Consider the following 22,380-nt stretch of genomic DNA (forward strand, 5'->3'; position numbering starts at 1 on the left):
GGCTAAGGAAGGTGTTGATGATATGGCCCCCCCAATGCCTCACGATGGGGAGGGCATTGATTTGAACAGCAACAAAACGGTTCTTCAGCAACGAAACATTAGATGCCCTATAGGGGGAATATCTATAACATAGTTAATGTAAAACTATACTAAAAATCTGATTTCCATAAGCAAAGGCATGACAGCTAATCTAATAGAGAAGCTCAAGCAGCTCTCATTAATTCCAAGCCAAGTTTCAATTGCTCTACTAGTCAAATGTCTTTATTGTTTTCAGTGTATTTAACTAAAGCAGCGAACAAGAACAATGCGCATTTGTGCGCTATACGCGCTAGCTTCTCCCCTTTTTTGCATACGCAGAGGCCTCTGTACGGCGCGTCTTCTGCTTTTTTCCACCTCTTCTTCGTGCATATATAAGTTATGCCCTAAGTGTAGTCTTGGCCATCGATCGAAATCAAAAAGCGTAACAGCAAAACAGAAATGCCAAAAATTCTTGACTTGAGCTCAACTCAGTTCAGCTGTGAAATGTGAACCAAAAAGACGAGTCAAGAGCAGAAGTAGAAGCAGAAACAGAAGCAGAAACGGAAAAGAGGCCAGAAAGACAAAGCCAAGCCCCAAGTATGGGATATTTGGGGGGTTTTTACGTTGCCTTGCTCCTCTTTCAATATATGAAATTCTTAGGCGTACTTACACTGCTTATTCGTATGTATATACAGTGTATATATATGACAACTCGTGCATCGAGGGTGACAGAGTCCAAAACCTAATTACGGCATGTCCAGGTTATTTACTTTGAACTTTATCTCGTCCCGTCAAAGCGGAAAAAGTGACTTAGTCTGAAATTGCCTTCGTTGCAATTGACGAGTTTATTTGTTTTTGTTTTTCAATATATACATATGAATATACATACATATATTTTTAGTACTAATCAGTGCAATAAAAAAAGCGTTACACAAAATATTTACTGCAAGCTTACGAAGAGTTGATACACTATATATACAGATATATATGCATATATGAATATATATTGAGAAAATTAAATTAAATTGTTTACTAATAAGTCTTTATTTCATAATATTTCAATAGTTTTTTAATGCTCCCAATTATCCAACTATTGCAACTATCCTAATATCTAAGCATTCAATTCACAACCCAAAAAACTGACCTAGATCAAATATTTAACTTTGCCAGCTACTCGAATATAAATACCAAATGAACTCGTAGGATATTTCGAATATATGTATATGATATATGATACATACCTACCAGCTAATTTATAATACTTCCATTCGCAAGAGTATACTAAATAGATACACTATCTAATGGCAGATAGCATTTTGTGTAAACTTATCAATTGATTCGTGATTTCGATAAATATTGTTTACTGTAGAAACTGCAATAACTGTAAATGCAGTCAAAGAACATACTATACATAGTTCACGACATGATGTCAGAGCCCAGTTTTCGAGAGTCTGAGTCATGGGGCCACATAGCGTAGTAGCTGTAGAAACCAGTCATGGCTGACAGAGCTAACTGTATGAATTCTTGATTAATTAGCTGGGAACGCGCATTCTCTCTGCTCATTCTCTCTCTATGATCTATGGTAATAATAGTAATAATGATGATGATGACGATAATGATGATGATGATGCGAATATAAAGTCTTAAAAGTCATGACTACAACACTACAAAACTCGTCAACAATTAAGAGACACATAAAAGTGGGCATTAAAAACAAATGCTTTGCATTTGCATTCAATGTGCGCGAGCGAGCAAGCGAGATCGTTTGGTTCCTAACCTTGAATACGAACGCTTTCCAGACTCTCTAAATAGATATATAAATATATTGAATTATAAATATTACTGTCGTATTTGTTGTTGTTTGAGTGACATTTGGAGCTGGAGCTGTAAAAATAGAGAGACAAAATAATATTAAAACTGAGAGCTAGAAATAAATTTCAAGAGTCGTACTCAAAGCACGCTAACAGCTTTGAGGTGTTAGTTAAATATTTATTGTTTTCTTTCAAGCTTTATTTAGTTAATTTTGAGTAAAGTTTTCGTAGATCTATTATATAAGAGAACTATTGTACTACTGAGTAGTATTAATAGGTTCAAGGTTCCTCAACTGAGCGTTACTTCGTATAAATCCTTTCTTTGAATGAGTGAGGATACTTTTGGAGTTTAGAGAAGCTATTCATAAAATATTCTATATATTATGTTGTATTCTATTTATGCATATATATTTATTCCTGATTAGTTGACAACTTGATTGAGCTAGCATATGCGGTAGGTCTGCTTAAAGGGTATAATTACACGGTTAAATAGCAAAATATTTGTTTAAACGCTGACATCAGACGGTAATTGAGAGGAGCATGGCATGAGATAGATAGAGAGTTAAAATAGAGAGAGAGAGAAAGAGAGTGAGCAGACAAGAATAAAAACGTATAATCAAAAGACAAGCTACAAAAATATTTTCGGTTGCTTTCAAATATTCTTTACCGGTTTTCTTAAAACTCTTCACTCTGTTTAGCATTGTAGCGTGAAATATACATGCCTATATACAATACAAATATATATACGTATGCACATACATAATTGGTATATAGAAATATTTTTCCTTTTTTCTTTGGTTTGTTTGGCTTACTTATTTACAAGTTTTATTATGACGCGCATTCTTTATCAAAACGGGGAAGACAGTTCGAAGCGGCACTCTGTCAAATTTGCATATGCCGAAATGTGGAAACACGTTTTGCATCGGCCACCCAATGGCAAGGCACGAGGAGGCGTGCAAGAGGCGTGTCAGACAAACTTTTGACAGTGCAAAAAATAAAAATATTAAAAAAGCTGAAGGCGAACTGGCTAAGCAGCTTAAGATAATGAAATGAGCATAAAAAACGAATCTTAAAAGATTCGGTTGATAAGTCTGTAAGCCCATATAGTTAAGGTAGCTTTTATAACAGTTATTATAAGCTTAGAGCCCCCCAAACGAAGAGCTACTGACTGTGTTTACAATGTCTGCAAATACTTTTTAGATAGCATTCTCCAAATTATAAAGAACCCACACCATTTTATTTATAATTTATGCGTAAAAGTAAAGAAACAGCAAGCAGTTTGCAAGAATTCTTCAATATCAACTCAAGTGAAGGTTGCTTTTCTACATTGAATGCGCATTGAAATTGTAGAGAGAGGGTATATTGGTAGATGTAGGTAGTATGTACAGTGATATATGTATATTTATGATGAGGAATAATACGCTAAAATTGCATATCGGAATCATTTTGTTATGGAGACAGAAATGTTGTTCCTAGATTAATGTAAATTCTAGTTTTCTATTTTTACCATTTTAACATAACTTAGATAATTGTTAATCTTGACTTAATCCAAAAAATAATATAACTAAAGATTCCCTACGCAGATAAAATGTCAATACCTTTGCTGATTTACCCCAAAAGCTGTTGGCACGACTTTCTTTTAGTCAGATACTCCCCACTTATTTTTAACTTGTTTTCAATTTGTTTTATAACGTCATCAAAAAGTGTATTTGGTATCATGTAATACTAAACGCTTAAAATTTTTTTTGTTTTAATTTATTGTGAACATTTCGAGTTTGGTTTGCGCAACGTGCTTCAAACTGCAATTGGCAGTAGATACATATACATATATAAATACATATATATTTCTTTTTTTTTTATTTATTTTTTTTATTTAGGGTTATGTCTGTAATAACAAACCCATATCACAGTTGTTCGTGTCTCATCAAAAACACATTGAAATCGTTTGAAATTCATTTAAAATGCATATTTTTTTTGGTTTTTAGAGCCTTATCACATGTTGTTAACATCTCAGCTGATGGGCTCGAAGGTTGTACTTGAAATGATCATATACAAATTTATTAATGGCTTTTTATTTTTGAAAAAAAAAAAAAAAAAAAAAATGATTTACAAATAAACGAGGCAATTAAAAAATTTTTGCTTATAGACTTTTTTTCTCGCTTGTCTTCGGGCACTTGAACAAACATTGGGAAGTGCTTGTTGACAGTTGACGGTTGACAGTTGAGAATCGAGTCTAGGGCTTAGCCAATTAAGAAATTCACTCGAAAATGGGCTTTCGATAAAAAACGATTATTATTATTATTATTATTAATATTGTCCTATCACATGGTCACAATTTCGCTTTCAATTGAAGTACAACTCGATAATTTCTAGATACAAGCTTTTACCACTATTTCATATTTATTTTTGGGGCATGAAATTGGAAGTGTTTCTTTGCAGCTTGTAGATCCCAGATCGTATGCTCTGCTACATTTTAATTAAAAACAAGAGTGTTGCAGTAGACAGTGACTGACTAGAAGATACCCGTACCAAATTGTTGTTTGTTTTTTTTTTTTGTTTCAGGCGGTGTCTTGTTATTTGTTGAAATAGTTATTGAATGTTTTGAAACAAGATTCATGTAAAATTTTTACAATAAGCTAGTGTAAAGACAGAGGGATAGAATTAAATTGAATTAAGGAAATCTATACATCATAACATTTCAAGAGTGAAAACATTATACCCCCAAATTGAAATTTTCAATGGGTTCCGGGTATGAAAAAAGGGGTCTACACAGCTGCCGACAGTCGAATTGACGAGCTGATAACGCTTTGCTCATTGCTTTTTCTATGAAGCGTCTTCAAGCTCTTGAATTTTTAGCAGTTGATAACAAATCACATAAATATATTTTGAAAATACTTTGGCAACTTCCTGCGAAACGCAACGGAAATATTCGTTGCGTTGTTTGTTGAGTTGAGCAAATATTTACTATGTGACTTTAGGGGTTAGCCAAAAGTGTTTGTCATTAATACACACTCTATAAGGCATGTGACTCACTTTGTATGTTGTTGTTTCTCTTTTTTCTTAAAAACTTTTTTCTGTTATTCGGTTCCCTATTTGGTCTCACACACGTGTTTGCTGAGCGGCATATGCAAATGATTTCGTATGCTTGATTAAGTCATTCTAACCCTATCTCTAGCGCTAAGAAGGAAATGCTGCTCTATTCGGCTCTATTTCTCTGTTCAGTGGGCTGCAGAGCTTAGACAATGATTATTAATTACAGATCAGAGAGCATTCGAAAATGGTCACACGGTTAGGGCTTTTTGTAACTGTAGAATGACGATGTTGTTGTGCTCTATAGAAAATTAATTATAAACTTTGGCTACAAAAGTTATTTAATAAGAAAACAACTTTTCTTATACAACTTCTCGTAGTGTAAGAGTGTAAAGCTGACAGATTGATAAGATTAATATAGCATATGCTTTGTTCTGACTAAGTTAAAGCTATTAGTTTTAGTGCTATCGTTGAAGATTCTTTTGTTAGAGTTACTAAGAATTTTAGTTTTAGGTAGACTAAGTGGGAGCTGGAAGGAAGAGGTGCAGATGACTGAAATGTGATGTTCTAAAACTAAGACAATAGTCAAAGATCACTTAAGATAGTCAAAGGTTGTAAACTATTAGTAAGAAATTCTATAAATAGGAATTGGAATATATTAATGCTGTGAGGAAGAATCTCTGCTGTCTCTCTGTATACTTTCAAGAATATTCTCTAAATGAAAAAAAAAAAAAAAAAATTAAGAAACTTGTTTAAAGCTCAAAGTTTAAGCGATCTTAGAGAAAAATCTATGATAATCTAAATGCTCTAGGAGAGGGATCCATTTTAAACTGCTCTCTCTCTTCCTTTTCTCTCTCTCTCTCTCTCTCTCTCTCTCTCTCTCTCTCTCTCTCTTATATACTATACACATTTACACATAATTAATTTCATAATCTCCAGCTTAAGTCAAGTATTAAGATCAACATAAAAAAAAAAATGCTCTAAAGTTCAGTGAAAGTTGATTTCAAATTCCAAATATCAGTTCTGTTTTGCAATATGCATTAGCTTGCTTAATTGCTATACTGATTGATTGGCTCGGCTGATTGCGATTCGCTGGGTATTACTTAAATGTCTAAGCACTTCGGAAGTCTTCAGTCTGTGTGGTCAATCACATCAGCTAAAGGGAAATCAATCAGCTATAAAAACCTGTCTAAAATCTGACACCTGTTTGTCTCGACATAATCGCCATCAACAGCAGGGTTACAAGAAGCGTTCAGATTAATGGGCCTATATCCGGTATAACGAATCTTAATTACACAGCAATTAAAACGAGCAGCAGAAGAAGAAGAGCGCGTGCTGCTAACTATTTTGGCACGTTATTAATGAATATATGTCTATATTGACACACGTACACTAACAGTGTCAGTCAGAGAAGAGGTTTACGACTGCAGATTGATTAAAATTAATAACAAAAGAAACTTCAGCGACGCCTCGAAGGCAGAACTATGAAATTTGCTTTATTAATATATCAAAAAACCACACAACAAAAAATTTCACTTTTAATTGATTTTTATTGTGCCGAAAAGAATTCACAGAGTGAAATTTCATTTTGTCTTTAAAAATTTTTTTTTATTGAATTTTGTGTCTGAATAATTAGCCCAAATGTTGAAATCTATTTGGTATGTATAGAACTTTATGCCAAATATTTTATGATGTCAGCATTTGGCCGCTTGTGAAGTCAAGCCTTAAATAAAACTCTGTAAGCTCTCGAACTGTAATTGATTGTTGATTGATTAAAAAAAACCGTTTAAATGTTGCTACAATAAACAAAAAAGAAAACAACAAAAAAAGACCAAAAAAATTTCACTGCCAAGCTCGCCAATGCGGCGCCCACACGAATTCCATTTGCATGCCAAATGAGCACATGTCACAGAAAAAACACAGAAAAAGACAAAAGACTAGAAAACAAAATACAAATAAATAAATACAGTAGCTGCGAGGGTTGCGCATGCGCAGAACCACAGCACCACAAAGAATCTCTGGAATATGTATCTTGTAGATACTTAGATACTTTTAGAGACCAGCGCGCAGCTGCGCCACGATGATGTCATGGAGTTTTTGGTCTTTGGGTTTCTCTATATCTACGACGCGGGTGTAACGCCCCAGGAGGGCGTAGCAAATGCCAAACCAACAAACTCACACACACATATACACACACACACACAGCACACTTACACACACACACACACACACACACACAACATAAGTAATGGCAATAAGCATGAAGCGTTGTGCGGTGTCTATTGACTAATTTTTGCAAATAACTTTTGGAGCAGCACACAATAATGAAGCAAAGCCGACATAAAAATAAAGACAAGACACAAACACACACACACACACACAGACGTGCAGACACCCTCGCCTCGTGTCTGTCTTTTTTATAGTCAAGTTAATAATGAGCCAAAAAATGTTTGGTAATAACTTTTAAAGAGCCTCAACAATTTGACTGCAGCTGACAAAGAGCATGAGTTGAGTCAAGTCGAGTCGAGTCTTATGCCTGGGAATTTATGAAAATAAATGCACAATGAACGAAACATGAAAAACGAATGGATTTAAAACCTAAATATTTTGTAAATATTAAAAGCATGAATTTTTTAATATGAATTCCGATTTTTTTTACAATAGACATGAACCAATTTTAATGCGCACTTTATATGCATGATGGATTATAAATAAAATATATGATAATATGGCCAAAAAACGTGAAAAGTATAGGTTTAAGTTTCTTGTAGAAAAAGTATAAAATGAATGAATATTTGCTAAAAACAGAATGAAATCAAAATGTAGAATATTTTATTATAATTATAATCCCCGGCAAACCTAAACGAATCAAACTCTGAATACCAATACAAAACTGATCCAGTTCTAGAAATAAAACTCTCATGAAAGTCAATCTTTTCTTTAGGAAAAATATAAATAATGAATGATTTTGATTTTATTTTTTATACAGATATATCCAGTCATTTCTTTTGTGGAAAAGTTGACAAGTCTTTATGAACTGTTTCTCTTAGCTATAGAAATCGAATTTCCCATCAATTATTTACAAGTCTGTACTTATAACAAAAAAAAAAAAAAAAAAAAATCCAATAATAAAATCAACCGTTACGGCGCTGTCAGCTTGATAAAAGTTCCCAATAAATTCAAGGCTTATAAGCTCGTATCTCTAAAAAAAAAAATACAACTCTCGCCCTCTTTTTTCAATGAGGTTTTCTCTTTTTGTTTTGAAAATTGTTTAGCATGCCAAGCACAAACAAAAGAATTTATAACATTGTTATTGCCCGACTGACTGAATCTTGCTGTTGTTGCAGTTGTTGTTGTTGTTGTAGTTGTTGTTGCCATTGAAGCCAAAACTGAATTTTAATTTTCGGCAAGTGATGAGGTAATTTTATTCAAAAAAAAGTCCCAAATTAGGCAAAAATTGAAAATAGTAAAAAGAAGAGAAACAAAAATTAAAACAAGCTGTGCTACAGGTCTCATTGTTAGATTAGATCGTGGCGCAGCTATTGGTTTGGTTCTCTCTGATAGCGCCTAACAAGAAATGCTCATCAAATGAAATGTTATCTCCGACGATCACACCAATAATTAAATTCCGAAATGTCTTTGAATAAACGTTCTTCGCATGTAAATGTGATTTTGCAAAGCTTAAACATTTATGTAGCAAAACATAAAAATCATAGATATATGTATATATAACCATATATACGTAAATCTGAAGAAAATTGGCTTATGTTTATTGATTTATGCAAATCCGATTTTGGTGCTGCGAGGTTATTGCACGCCTAATCAGACAACTTTCCTATAAGGCTAGCTGGCTAACTGGCTGATTGGCTCACACAAAGAGCTGCTCTTACTCCAGTTCTACGCGACTCTATGGGGAGGCTGTTTAAAAATAGCAGAAAATATAAAAACTGTAAATATCGCCTCCTGCCTTAGCTCAGCTGTCGACACATGTGTGCGCCGCATGTGTTCCCCAGTCTATTTCTTTTCGCCCTACGGCTGCTCAAATCTTTTGCGCCTGCGCAGTCGTATGTTTATATTTGGCCAGCCTGTAAACAGGCTCTCGCCTTCTCTCTGTTTTACTTCCTCTCTCTGTTTCTCTCTCTTTCTCTTTCTGTGTTTAGAGTGTGCGCGATTGTGTTTTTACTTTCATCTTTTATGACCAGAACTTCGTCGTGCTGCAATTACCGTTTTGACACTAAAAATAGTCGAAGCATATTACGCTGCAGCTGTGTGGAATTTATATACTCTGCAGTATATGCAGTTTAATGCAGAGCATGCTTAATTTTTGGTTCGCAAAGAAAACAGATATTTGAATTTTTTTACGACTCAGATACAGATACATAGGTACAGATACATAGATACACATACATAGATACAGACACAGATACATTTATACAGATACATAGATACAGATGCATAGATACAGATGCATGGATACAGTTATATAGATGCAGATACATAGATACAGATGCATGGATACAGATACATAGATACAGATATATAGATACAGATACATAGATACAGATGCATGGATACAGATACATAGATACAGATACATAGATACAGATGCATGGATACAGATACATAGATACAGATATATAGATACAGATACGTAGATACAGATACATAAATACATAGTTACAGATACAGATACATAGATTAAAATACATGGATACAGATACATAGATACAGATACATAGATACAGATACATAGATACAGATATATAGATACAGATACGTAGATACAGATACATAAATACATAGTTACAGATACAGATACATAGATTAAAATACATGGATACAGATACATAGATACAGATACATAGATACAGATGCATGGATACAGATACATAGATACAGATATATAGATACAGATACATAGATACAGATACATAAATACATAGCTACAGATACAGATACATAAATACATAGTTACAGATACAGATACATAGATTAAAATACATGGATACAGATACATAGATACAGATACATAGATACAGATGCATGGATACAGATACATAGATACAGATATATAGATACAGATACATAGATACAGATACATAGATACAGATGCATGGATACAGATACATAGATACAGATATATAGATACAGATACATAGATACAGATGCATGGATACAGATACATAGATACAGATATATAGATACAGATACATAGATACAGATACATAAATACATAGCTACAGATACAGATACATAAATACATAGTTACAGATACAGATACATAGATTAAAATACATGGATACAGATACATAGATACAGATACATAGATACAGATGCATGGATACAGATACATAGATACAGATATATAGATACAGATACATAGATACAGATACATAAATACATAGCTACAGATACAGATACATAAATACATAGTTACAGATACAGATACATAGATTAAAATACATAGATACAGATACATAGATACAGATACATAGATACAGGTACATAGCTACAGATACATAGATACAGATATATAGATACAGATACAGATACGGATACAGATACAGACATTTTGATATCTGCCATGTAACCAACAACTTTAGCTAGGGTATTTCGAAGTTCAAGCCTGGCTTCAGATCTACATTTCATTTCCATTTCTCTGGAGGCAAATCTTTAGTGTGGGATGCTTGAAACTCAATGTGCCATGCACTTAGTTTTAATGATTTTTCCGGCTAAAGCCTAAAGTTATGCCTTGATTTTTGCCACGTAGGTAAACGGCTCTTATTACACACACCTACACACATATATTTAAATAACCTATATGAATATATATGTGTGTATATATCAGTTTGTATGTGGGTACTTACCTTTCGGAGCGGCAGAGATAACAAAGTTTACGTCGCACCTGCTATCGGCATATGGTAAAGTTTATTGCTGTTGGCGCTATTTGCTGATTTTATTGTTTGGTTTTCACCTCTTTTTAATTGATTTTTCACTTTTCACACACACACAGTGAGAGAGGGAGTGCGGGAGGGAGTGGGAGACAAAGAAGTTTGCAAAGTGTTTTGTTTGCCTAACGATGGCAGCAAAAATGTCTTTTAGATGACCTCAGCAACAGCTTTAAAGATTGGCTTTTATTTTTCATAAATATAAATGGGGCGTTCTCTATGATTTATGGCTATTAAGAAATATGCTTCTATTTATGATCTCATCAATATTCAATATATTTTCATTCTTTAATAAATGGTTTGACACTTGGACCTTGGCCTTTCTCTAGGATTTATGGCAATCGGTTAAACGCTTTTTATATCGATTGCATTTCTGTACTAAAAATATATTCGGACGATTTTTTTGCTCGTAATCTATAGTTGACATATGTGCCAGGTATGCGATAAGATAAACAATCTCTTCATCAAATAACTTTGGCCCAGGGTTGAAAAGTTTGCTTTCCTCTTGTTTGTATTATGAGCTCATTGGAAATGGTTGAAGAGGGCTTGATGTTTTCTGTTAAAGAACAAGTGGAGTAATAGGTATATATATGCTCGATATTTTCTTGACTGCCTGTCTAGGCCTTAGGTAACAACACAGATATAGATCCCAACGCAAACACAGCTAATGCTTACACCACAGGTCTGCTTTTCAGGGTATCTTCAAGTCAATCATTTTTAACTCGAGCACACTCTTAGGCATTTTTTTTATGTTATCAACTTAAGCTTTAGTACAACAGCAGAAATGATAACGATAAATGGAATTCACCATACGCAGAAGCACAAAGAAGAACTCAGCCAAGAATTCGTTTTTGCCACTTTCGTTTTTTCGTCGCTTTTTACTCTACTTTAATAGGTATTTTGAATTGCCCACTCGCTCTCGGCATCTGATAAAAAAAAAGCTTTGTTACGCCCAAAAAACAGTAAAGAATGTCGAGGCAGTGATCAAACGGCGCGGACAGTGCAAGCAACTTGGCGAACACTCTGTCAAAAATCGAACCTAGTGTGCGTCGCTCTATAAAATCGAAAAATTATATTTATACACATATATACAGAAAAATATATATAATTGGTATATATTTTTGAATGCTTTGGCTATAGCTGTCAGTTAAAATTTGCTGTGTGCTGATGCGTGTGTGCATGTGATATACAATTCAGATCAGAACACCAAAATCATGGAATATAACAGTATATTACGTTCGAATTTCTCGCGCAATGAATATAAACGTTATATATCGTTTGAACGTCAATCTTTGGGTAGGTTGAACTTGAACCATCTTTTCTAAATAAGTATATGCATAGCTTAGTCATACTTCAAATTACACAATGTCTACCCTAATCTTTGATATGCTAGCCTAACAAATACTTTTCAAATAGTCGCTGTCAACAAAATGTTATACAGCAGATCTAGGTATATATATAAATATTCTACAAATACGTGACTTATAAATCAGTGTTAACTCTCTTTATATTTCGTGATGTTATTTTTGTTATTGTGCACCATACAAAAGCTCAAATATTACGTAATCTGTGGAATTGTCAAGTTGATAAAAAAAGAGGAAAAATATGGGAACTCATTTTTTTACTGTTGTTGCTATATATTAATTGCTGATAACAGGGCCATATTACGGCATAGACCGGAATGTTATAGGTGTTTTTCTTGCCGATTTTCCATGCCCTAATCTACGGTCTTCGGCTCTATCATAGTGTTAAAATAAGGCCATTGACTAATACTCGAATCGTATGGTGACAAGGTGTGCTTTAGGAAATAGGTATGACGCTGCTCATTAGATCATCTAAGTAGTAGTTGAATGAGTTGCTTTGGCAGATGTGCATGTGTCTATAAATTATAATCGTAGAACTTAAAGAAATACCAATTAAAAATAATTTGCTGATGAGAATTTAAGCTATGAATAATCACTTAAGATAATTTCTAATAGCTATACCCATGCCACACATTTCTTGCCAAATTTGGCAACATTTTTATGGAACACCTCTACCAATAAACGAGTCAATATTTTACTAAAGTCGCGCCCACAAACGCGCAGCGAATCATATGAATGTATAATTGCCAAAACCGTTGGAAAGTCACCTAAATTAGCTTACAGTTTGAGATGCGTTAAGCCAAATTGGAAGATTATTGTTTTGATAGACTTCAAACTGTTCTGGATTTTGTAAGAAATATTCCTCAAATATTATAAAAGAAACCTTCTTGCATTAAAATAGGCCTAAGAAAGATTTCGTTCCTAAATTTTGTTTGTAAATCAATTTTATAAAACAGATATTTTACTTGTAAGACGACAATGAAAATGTCTTAGCTCGAAACAAGGGCATTCATTGAACCAATCCCGTATGCTCACAAATTATCTGCTTTACCTGTAAGCAGATACTTTCATATATATAATTGATATATATACAAACTTGTGTAAATATGTACATATATGTGTGTATACAAGCTAATGCCCATTAATTACTTTGACTTGCGATAAGTGGCAAAAAAAAAAAACAACAGAAAATACTGTGTGGAGGACTGTTCTTATCGAACCGATGCACAGAGCTGTGCGTACTTATTGGAACCAAGAGGCCAATGGTTCAAAAATATGCCATTGGGCATAACAAGCAACGAAATACACTGTTTGAGAGTGTAAATGGGGTAGAAAAGCTTTCACAGGACTGTAAGCTACGTCTACAAATCGTTTGGCTGCATTAAGGCAGAATTGTTGTTTGATGCATTTTAAGAGGCGTATTTTCATATAATTATTGGTTATATACTTTGTAGGGGCGTACCTCTAATTTTTTTTCTCACAGTAGTTCAATTGTCTAGCTAGAGAATTATTCTAAGATGATATACACAAAACCTCCCTATCATACATACAAATATTTATTTAAAATATAAAATCTCTGCAAATTTGAAAACCAATCAACTCATTTGACCACCTTGTTAACAGTGTATAAACACGCTGCTTTGCATATATTACCTCGCTAAACGATTTCTGCACTTGCAGGGCTTTTGCTCTTGCTTTTATTTATGTTGTTTATGTTCGACCGTGTGCTAATCCATGTTTCCCCACTTATGTTTTGCATTTCTTATAGCATCACAATATGAGCCCGGTGGCTATTCATCGCTGCAAGCGTCGTCCTCCAGCCGCGGCTCCACAACCAACATGACGCAGCGCGATGGCATCATGAAGTTTGAGAATGATCGTATTAAGACGCTGCAGGAGGAGCGTTTACACATCCAAAAGAAGACCTTCACAAAATGGATGAATTCGTTTCTGATCAAGGTAAGTTTTGGTTATTGAGTGCGAAGCGAAGCTTTCACAAAACAAGAGAATGCATTTTATTTTAAATATCATTCTAGGCCAAAATGGAGGTCGAAGACCTATTCACAGATTTAGCCGATGGCATTAAGCTTCTCAAGCTGCTGGAGATCATATCGTCGGAGAAACTGGGCAAGCCGAATAGCGGACGTATGCGTGTACATAAAATCGAAAATGTCAACAAGAGTCTGGCATTCTTGCACACCAAGGTACGTGTGAAAGAGATGTGTGACAGAGAGTGCGACAGAAAGAGAAAGAGAGAGAGAGAGATAAAGGCCTACGCATTTGTAGAAAGTGCAAGTCTCTTGAGGCAGCTGCGCGTGGCCTGTTGCGTGCTTTGTTTGCCACATGAGTGAGCCATCATACAAAAAAAGTCACTTTAGATGCGCGACTGCATAAACCGCCAAAAGCTGCATAACTAACAAATATATGTGTATATGTATTGGTGTATATACATATACATTTAATTACCTTTGCTGGCAATTTTGTAAAATATTTGCATACTTTCTAATGCGCAGGCTGCACATTTATATGTATATATATTTTTTATTTAGTTAGTTTCATTAATTTATATTTTTTTTTTTAGTTACTTTGCTTGCGTTGAGTTTTTGTTGTTTCGCGCTTTTCGTGTCGGCACATTTTCCGCACACTTTCTTTGCTTGAATTTGATTTTAATTGTGTGTGCAGGCAGGCAGGCAAATGGAATCCATAGATGTAGCCCCCAAGTGCATATACTCTGTCTCTACGCCTCTCTCTCTCACTCTCTTTTGTACTCACTCTCTATTTCGCTTTTACTTGCCCGCAGCTTAGCGTGCGACATAGTTTCGCTTGGGGGTCTAGCTTCTAGTACGTGTCTCTTGCTATAAGACTAATCTAATTAGAAACAATGGTGCTTTTAATGCACATTAAATGCATGTAATTTGTACCAATTGCGACAACAACAACATCACAGCAGCAGCAGCAGCAGCAACAGCAGCAGCAACACCAACAACAATGACACTGTGCACACGTCTGTGTCTTAGCCACTTTGTTTGACATAGTGAAAGTTGTTGATTTTTATTGTTGTTTGTAAATACCCTGTAGTCATTCGAATGTGTAAGCTAGGCCATATAGTTAGGAAATTAAATTGATCACGATCAAGTTTATTGCCTTTGTCGTTGCTAGATAAGCAGAAACAAAGACCTTTCTGTATACTTCTCATATTTATTTAATGTCTGTAATTTGGTAGATGAATATACCATAAAATCCCTTCTACGTTTTCTATTTATAAACAATATTAAATATTAAGCATTAAGCTTCATCGTTCTAAGTACCAGGAAAAATGTGTAATAGATTCTATTTTTGGAAGAGACCAAAAAAGAGGTGGAGCTTTAAACCTTGCTCTCATTTCCTGCTCTTCTTCACTTTCTCCCCCTTTGGTACTCTTTGCTTTCGTTTTCCTTAAACTTAATCTTTTACTCTCACATACTTTCCAGTACATCATGGTTCACAGTCAGGCATTCCCTATTATATCATTTATTTTTGTTTTGGGGCTTGCCTTTTGGATTTTGTGACATCGGCATTTATTGCATTTTAATTGGTTTTTCAGCTTGAAGAAGCTCGAAAACAAAAAGTAAAACGACATTTAACGCACAGCTGAGCGAGCATTTAGTTAAGGATCTTATGTGGCTACCACACACACTCATAAACAAAAACACACTCACTTACACATACCATTCCAAAGACCCGCCGCCAATGGAACGTACAATCGGTCAAATAAATTCTTTCAACTTCAGCTCCAGTCCGCTTAGCCATTAATCAACTTTTTAAAAAGCGACTAAAAGCTGCGTTTTTCTTCTTTTCTTTTTTTTTTCGTTCGTATTTAATTTTATGTATGCGATAAAGATCAGTCGTAACTTATGCTTTCTTCGCCTATTTCTATTTATCTGTGCCTACCTGTTCACGCCATGACCTACTATATATATATGAATATATATGTATATGTATGCATATATACACAAATGAACCTGAGACTGAGGTCAAACACCTTCGCTCTGATAATGCGTGACTTGTGGGCCACACAAAAGAGCGGCTCAAGTTTTGTTTTTGCTTTTGGTTCACTTGTTGGCAGCTTTGTGAAACGCGTAACTCGAGATGTGCAGACCCCCGTCATACCTGCATACCTGTCCCACCTGTAATAGAATGCTAATGCAATTGTATATCATTTCTCTTTAACGACGACAACTACAATAACAACAACAATAACAATAGGTACGCTTGGAGTCCATTGGTGCTGAGGACATTGTCGATGGTAATCCCAGATTGATCTTGGGTCTCATTTGGACCATCATTTTGCGTTTCCAAATTCAGGAAATCGTCATCGATGTTGTAAGTTGAATGTAAAACTAACTCAAGTATCAATTTATTAATAATATATGTGTTTATAGGATGAGGAAAACGAATCCAGTGAGAAACGTTCAGCCAAAGATGCGCTTTTGTTGTGGTGTCAACGTAAGACACATGGTTATCCGGGCGTTAATATACAGGACTTTACATCATCTTGGCGTTCTGGCTTGGGTTTCAATGCGCTCATTCACTCACATCGACCCGATCTGTTCGAATATAGCACCATTGTCAACTCAAAGAATTCCAATTTGGATAATTTGAATCATGCATTCGATACGGCCGCCAATGAATTGGGCATACCAAGGTAAATGGGCCTATATATAAATATTACTGCTATTTATTACTATTTCCACTCTTTTCTATTAGTCTGCTCGATGCGGAGGATATTGATTCAGCGCGACCGGATGAGAAATCGATCTTGACCTATGTGGCCTCATACTATCACACGTTTGCGCGCATGAAGAACGAGCAGAAGAGCGGCAAGCGTATAGCCAATGTAAGTAGGCAGAGAAGACACACCTTGTAATGGGTACTGGGTCTGCTGGGGTTTGGTTGACACTCAGGGTCGGGGGCACAGACAGTAAAAAAATAAAACTCTTTGCATGGGTGCTGCAGCGTAACGTGCAAGCTAATCTGGTTAACGCTCTACTTGGCATCCGATCGGGTTGGGTCTAGAAAGTTGTTTAACCGCTCTCTTTACTACCTTCTTCGTCAAATTCAGATTGTGGGCCAGCTAATGGATGCCGATCGCAAGAAGATGCACTATGAACGCCTGACCACAAATCTGCTCAGCTGGATAAGGCAACGAATAATAGAGCTGGAGCAGCGTGATTTTCCCAACTCATTGGAGGGCATACAGCGTGAATTGTTGGCCTTTAAGGAGTATCGCACCATTGAAAAGCCACCCAAGTGAGTAGACGGAAAGACTATTCTATATATAATATCTAAACTAAATATATATCTATGTTAACAGATATAAGGAGCGCAGCGAGATTGAGGCTTTATTCTTCACAATTAACACACTGCTGAAGGCTTTGAATCAGCCAGCCTATAATCCACAAGACGGGCAGCTGGTCAACGACATAGAGAAGGCCTGGCAGATACTGGAGTATGCCGAGCACAATCGCGAGGTTGCCCTGCGTGAAGAGCTGCTGCGTCAAGAAAAGCTGGAGCAGCTGAATTACAAATTCGAAAAGAAATCCGTGCTGCGTGAGGGTTATCTGAAGGAAATGATTCAAGTATTGTCCGATCCGCGCTACTTGCGCCAAGTGGATGCTACACTGAAGAAACATGAGGCCATCTCTGCTGATATTCTGGCGCGCGTTGAACGCTTCAACGATCTAACGGCCATGGCCGATGAGCTGGAGAAAGAGAACTATCACGGCAAGGAGCGTGTGAAGCGTCGTGAGCAGGAGGTCATGGATAAGTGGCGTAAATTGTTGGAGCTGCTCGAGAATCAACGGCTGAACCTTTCGCAAATGAGCAATCTGATGAATCTGCTGCGTGAGATCGCCAGCACGACGGAATCAGTGCGAGAGCTGCAGCAGCAGTTCGCCTCCGAGGATGTGGGTCCACATCTATTGGGTGTCGAGGAGCTGCTGCAGGCCCATTCACTGCAGGAGCTGCAGGTGAACACTTATGGTGAGACGCTCAAGCGATTCAATCGTCAGGCTTTGCCCTACAAGAGCTCCGAGCACAAGGATGCCGCCATATTAGCCCAGCGGCTGGGTCAGCTGGAGGAGGCTTTTGCCGATCTGTTGAAACTATCCGCACAGCGTCGTGCGCGTCTCGAGGAGGCGCGTAACTTCCATCACTTCATGGAGGACTATGACAACGAGGAGAGCTGGCTGGTGGACAAACAGCGTATCTGCAAGACCGGCATTACGGCCAAGGACTTGCGTGCTGTGCTCTCGCTACAGCAGAAGCATAAGGCGCTGGAGGATGAGATCAAATCACGTAAACCGAAGTCATCGCAAATGTCGGATGCTGGTAAGCGTCTGATTGGCGAGCAACATCCGCGTGCGAGTGAGATTAAGAGCCGCATTGATTCCCTGGCGGAGCATTGGCAGGCTCTCGAATCGCTTGTGGATCTGCGACGTCGCCAGCTCGAGGATGCCGCCGAGGCCTATCAATTCTATACGGATGCCAACGAAGCCGAATCCTGGTTGAATGAGAAAATGGCTCTGGTTAACTCCAAAGATTATGGCAACGATGAACCCTCAGCGCAGGCGCTGCTGCAGCGCCATCGCGATCTGCAGGGTGAGCTGAATGCCTATTCTGGCGATATCCTCAATCTAAACCAGCAGGCAGATAAGTTGATCAAGGCGGGCATTTGCACACTGGAGCTGACAGCAGCCGAGCCGGAGCTGCCAGAAGTCGAGCAAGAGGAGTGGGTCAATGAGACACGGCTGGTGCCCAAGGAAGTTTGGGAAGATGAGTGGGTCGAGAAGCTGGAGCACAAGAAGGTAACCGAAACCAAAATGCTGCCACACGTGCGTTCGCTCTTCCCCTTCGAGGGCCAGGGCATGAAAATGGACAAGGGCGAGGTCATGCTGCTCAAGTCAAAGACCAACGATGATTGGTGGTGTGTGCGCAAGGAGAATGGCCACGAGGGCTTCGTGCCGGCGAACTATGTGCGGGAGATCGAAGCACGTCCCGTTGCCTGCATTGTGCCCAAGGCCGAGAAGGTCAAGAGTTTGCAGAAGGTCAAGAAGACCATACTCGTACGTCAAGTGGTGCCCGTGAAGCGTATACGTCCAGTGGTTGTGGCGCCCAAGCCTCTGGTGCAGCGTCGCACCTCGAATCAGAGCATCAACGAGAATGCGGATAGCGTGGAGAAGCGTCAGCAACGCGTCAATGCTACCTACGATGAGCTGCAAGAGATGGCACAGAAGCGCCATGCGCTTCTCGAAGACTCCATCCATTTGTTTGGCTTCTATCGTGAATGCGATGATTTCGAGAAATGGATGAAGGAGAAGGAGCGCATGATCAAAACGGACGATGCCGATGGCGTGGAAAATGCCAAGCGCAAATTTGAGAAATTCATAACCGATCTGTCGGCCGCCTCCAAGCGCGTCGAGGAGATCGATGGCGCCGTGAACACCTTCCGTCGTCAGGGTCACTCGCAGCTGGACAAGATTATTGGGCGTCAACGTCAAATTCATCAAATCTGGCAGCGTTTGAACAATGCCAAGGCACAGCGCGAGAAGAGTCTGGAGGGCGCTTCCAGTGTGGAGCTATTCAATCGCACCTGCGACGAGGCCAAGGTCTGGATGAGCGAGAAGATGCTCCAACTAGACACGGCTGTCATTACTCCTGACCTAAAAACCGTGCAAGCGCTGCAGCGTCGACATCAGAATCTGGAGCGCGAACTGGCGCCCGTGGAGGATAAGGTGAACCGTGTCACCTACCTGGGCAATTCGGTGAAGAACGCCTACCCTGCAGAGCGTGACAATGTTAATGCCCGCCAGCAGGAGGTGCAGGACATGTGGCAACAGGTTCAGTTGCGCGGCAGCGAGTTGCGTGCACGCATCGAGAGCGAAGTGGGCCAACAAATCTTCAACAACAGCGCTAAGACTTTGCTAGCATGGATCGATTCCGTTAAGGATCAGCTGAATGCCGACGAGTCTGCGAGAGATGTGGAAACAGCAAATAATTTGCTGAAGAAGCACAATGATCTGGGCGATGATATCAAGGCACATGACAACGAGTTCGTTGAGGTTATCCAACTGGGAAAACAGCTCTCAGATGGCAAACCTAACATGGCAGAGACAGTGCAGCTTATCGAGCGTCTGAGGGCCGAACAGGATGCCATTCATCGTGGCTGGAGCGAGAAGCAAAAATGGCTGCTGCAGTGCGTCGAGCTGCAGATGTTCAATCGTGAAGCGGACAAGATCGATGCCACCACCAAGAGTCATGAAGCATTCCTTGAGTACAACAATCTGGGCGTAAGTTAAAAACTCTCAAATCACGTCAGCAATAGATTAATGTTCGTTTGCTTACAGTCCTCACTGGATGAGGTGGAAGCCATACTCAAGCGTCATCTGGACTTTGAGAAGAGCCTAATGGCACAGGACAAGATACTGAAGGGCTTCTCTGACAATGCAGATAAACTAATTGCCAATGATCACTACGACGCCAAATAGTAAAGGACTTTATAGTAATACTTGACATTTGCATCTTTAACATTCTCTTCTTTGCCTCTTTTAGCATCTCCGATCGTCGTAATCAGGTGCTGGGTAAGCGCAAGGCTGTTAAGGATCGCGCCTTTGACCGCAAACGTTTGCTGCAAGCCTCCAAGGATTATCACAAGTTTGCTGCCGAGGCGGATGATCTGAAAGTCTGGCTGCAGGACAAGACCAAAATCGCTGGCGATGAAAGCTATCGTGATCTGAGCAATCTGCCACGCAAGCTGCAGAAGCACAAAGCCTTTGAGCGTGAGCTGCGTGCCAACGAGGGCCAGTTGCGCAATGTAATCAAAGACGCACAGGCCCTAATTCAGGCCGAGAATCGTGTACCCGAGGTGGAGCACCGTGTGGCCGATTTGAACAAGAAATGGAAGGATCTGTTAGCACTCTCTGAGGACAAGGGTCGTAAGCTGGAGCAGGCTGCCTCGCAGCGTGAACACAACCGCGCCATCGAGGATGCCAAGAAGAAGGTGGACGAGCTGGATTCGGCGCTCAAGAGCAAAGATGTGGGCAACGATTTGCGTAGCTGCAAAGATCTGATTAATAAGCATCAAATGCTCGAATCAGAGATTACCATTTGGGATCAGAAGGTTGCGGAGCTGGTCTCCACGGGTGATGACATGGCTCACGAGGGTCACTTCAACGCCAAGAACATCGAGGACGAGACCAAGGAGCTGCAGCAACGGTTCAAGGATCTACGCGATCCCACACAGAGGCGTCGGGAAAAGCTGGAGGAGAGTCTGAACTTCCACAAATTTGTCTTTGAATTGGATGCTGAATTCCAATGGATCAACGATCATCTGCCCGCAGCCAAGTCAAATGAACTGGGCCACAATCTGCATCAAGCGCAATCGCTGTACAAGAAACACAAAAAACTAGAGGCAGAGATTAAGGGTCATCAGAGCATGATCAATAAGGCGCTGCTGGCGGGCCAAGCTCTTGTTGCCCAAGAGCATCCCGAGCAACAGAATGTGGAGGCTTTGTGCAAACAGCTGGAGGAGGCATGGCAAGATCTGAATCTACATTGTGGTGAACGTACACGCAAGCTTGAAATGTCCCTGAAAGCACAGCAATATCTGTTCGATGCCGGCGAGATTGAGTCCTGGTTGGGCGAACGCAACAATGCGCTGCGTTCTACCGAATATGGTAGAGATCGCGATTCGGCTGCCAAGTTGCTAACCAAACACAAGACCATCGAACTGGAGTTGGACACATATTCGGGCATTGTCACCGAAATGGGACACACATGTGCCGCCATGGTGGCTGCCAATCATCCCGATAGTAAAGTGCTTAAAGCCAAGCAGCAGCTTATTGAGAAGATGCTCAAATCTCTACACAAATTAGCCTCACAGCGGCAGATGCGTCTGATGGAGAGTCTGTCCAAGCACGAGTATTTCTTAGAGTCGGACGAGGTGGAGCAATGGATCAGGGAACAGGAGCAAACAGCTTCTTCAGAGGATTACGGCCAGGACTTTGAACATTTGCAGCTGTTGCAGAATAAATTTGATGATGTCAAGCACCGCGTTGAGGTTGGCGCTGATCGTGTCGATCAGTGTGAGCTGCTGGCAAGGAAGCTCATCGATACGGAAAGCTCCTATGCCAATGAGGTGGAAAAGAGACAGGAACAACTGAGGTAAGCTCG

General features: G+C 38.7%; 1 protein-coding gene across 7 annotated transcripts in view; it reads left to right on the forward strand.

The window, feature by feature from the left end:
• The window catches only part of LOC6581540 (spectrin beta chain, non-erythrocytic 1), a 38,741-nt gene that overhangs the window by 8,043 nt on the left and 8,318 nt on the right, over nt 1–22,380 (forward strand). For 3 of the 7 annotated variants that reach the window (XM_044009605.1, XM_044009606.1, XM_044009607.1), the window contains exons 3-11: nt 13,940–14,130; nt 14,208–14,375; nt 16,417–16,533; nt 16,593–16,855; nt 16,918–17,047; nt 17,273–17,460; nt 17,525–20,498; nt 20,556–20,695; nt 20,761–22,371. In XM_044009605.1, the coding sequence (XP_043865540.1) occupies nt 14,011–14,130; nt 14,208–14,375; nt 16,417–16,533; nt 16,593–16,855; nt 16,918–17,047; nt 17,273–17,460; nt 17,525–20,498; nt 20,556–20,695; nt 20,761–22,371 (5,711 nt within the window). In that variant the 5' untranslated portion in view covers nt 13,940–14,010. Of the gene's footprint in view, nt 1–12,004; nt 12,104–13,939; nt 14,131–14,207; nt 14,376–16,416; nt 16,534–16,592; nt 16,856–16,917; nt 17,048–17,272; nt 17,461–17,524; nt 20,499–20,555; nt 20,696–20,760; nt 22,372–22,380 lie in introns of those variants that run through there. The other 4 variants (XM_002007232.4, XM_015161904.3, XM_044009604.1 and 1 more) reach the window with 2 other exon arrangements.

This window comes from Drosophila mojavensis, unplaced genomic scaffold, assembly GCF_018153725.1.
Source record: "Drosophila mojavensis isolate 15081-1352.22 unplaced genomic scaffold, ASM1815372v1 contig_74, whole genome shotgun sequence".
NCBI lineage: Eukaryota > Metazoa > Arthropoda > Insecta > Diptera > Drosophilidae > Drosophila > Drosophila mojavensis.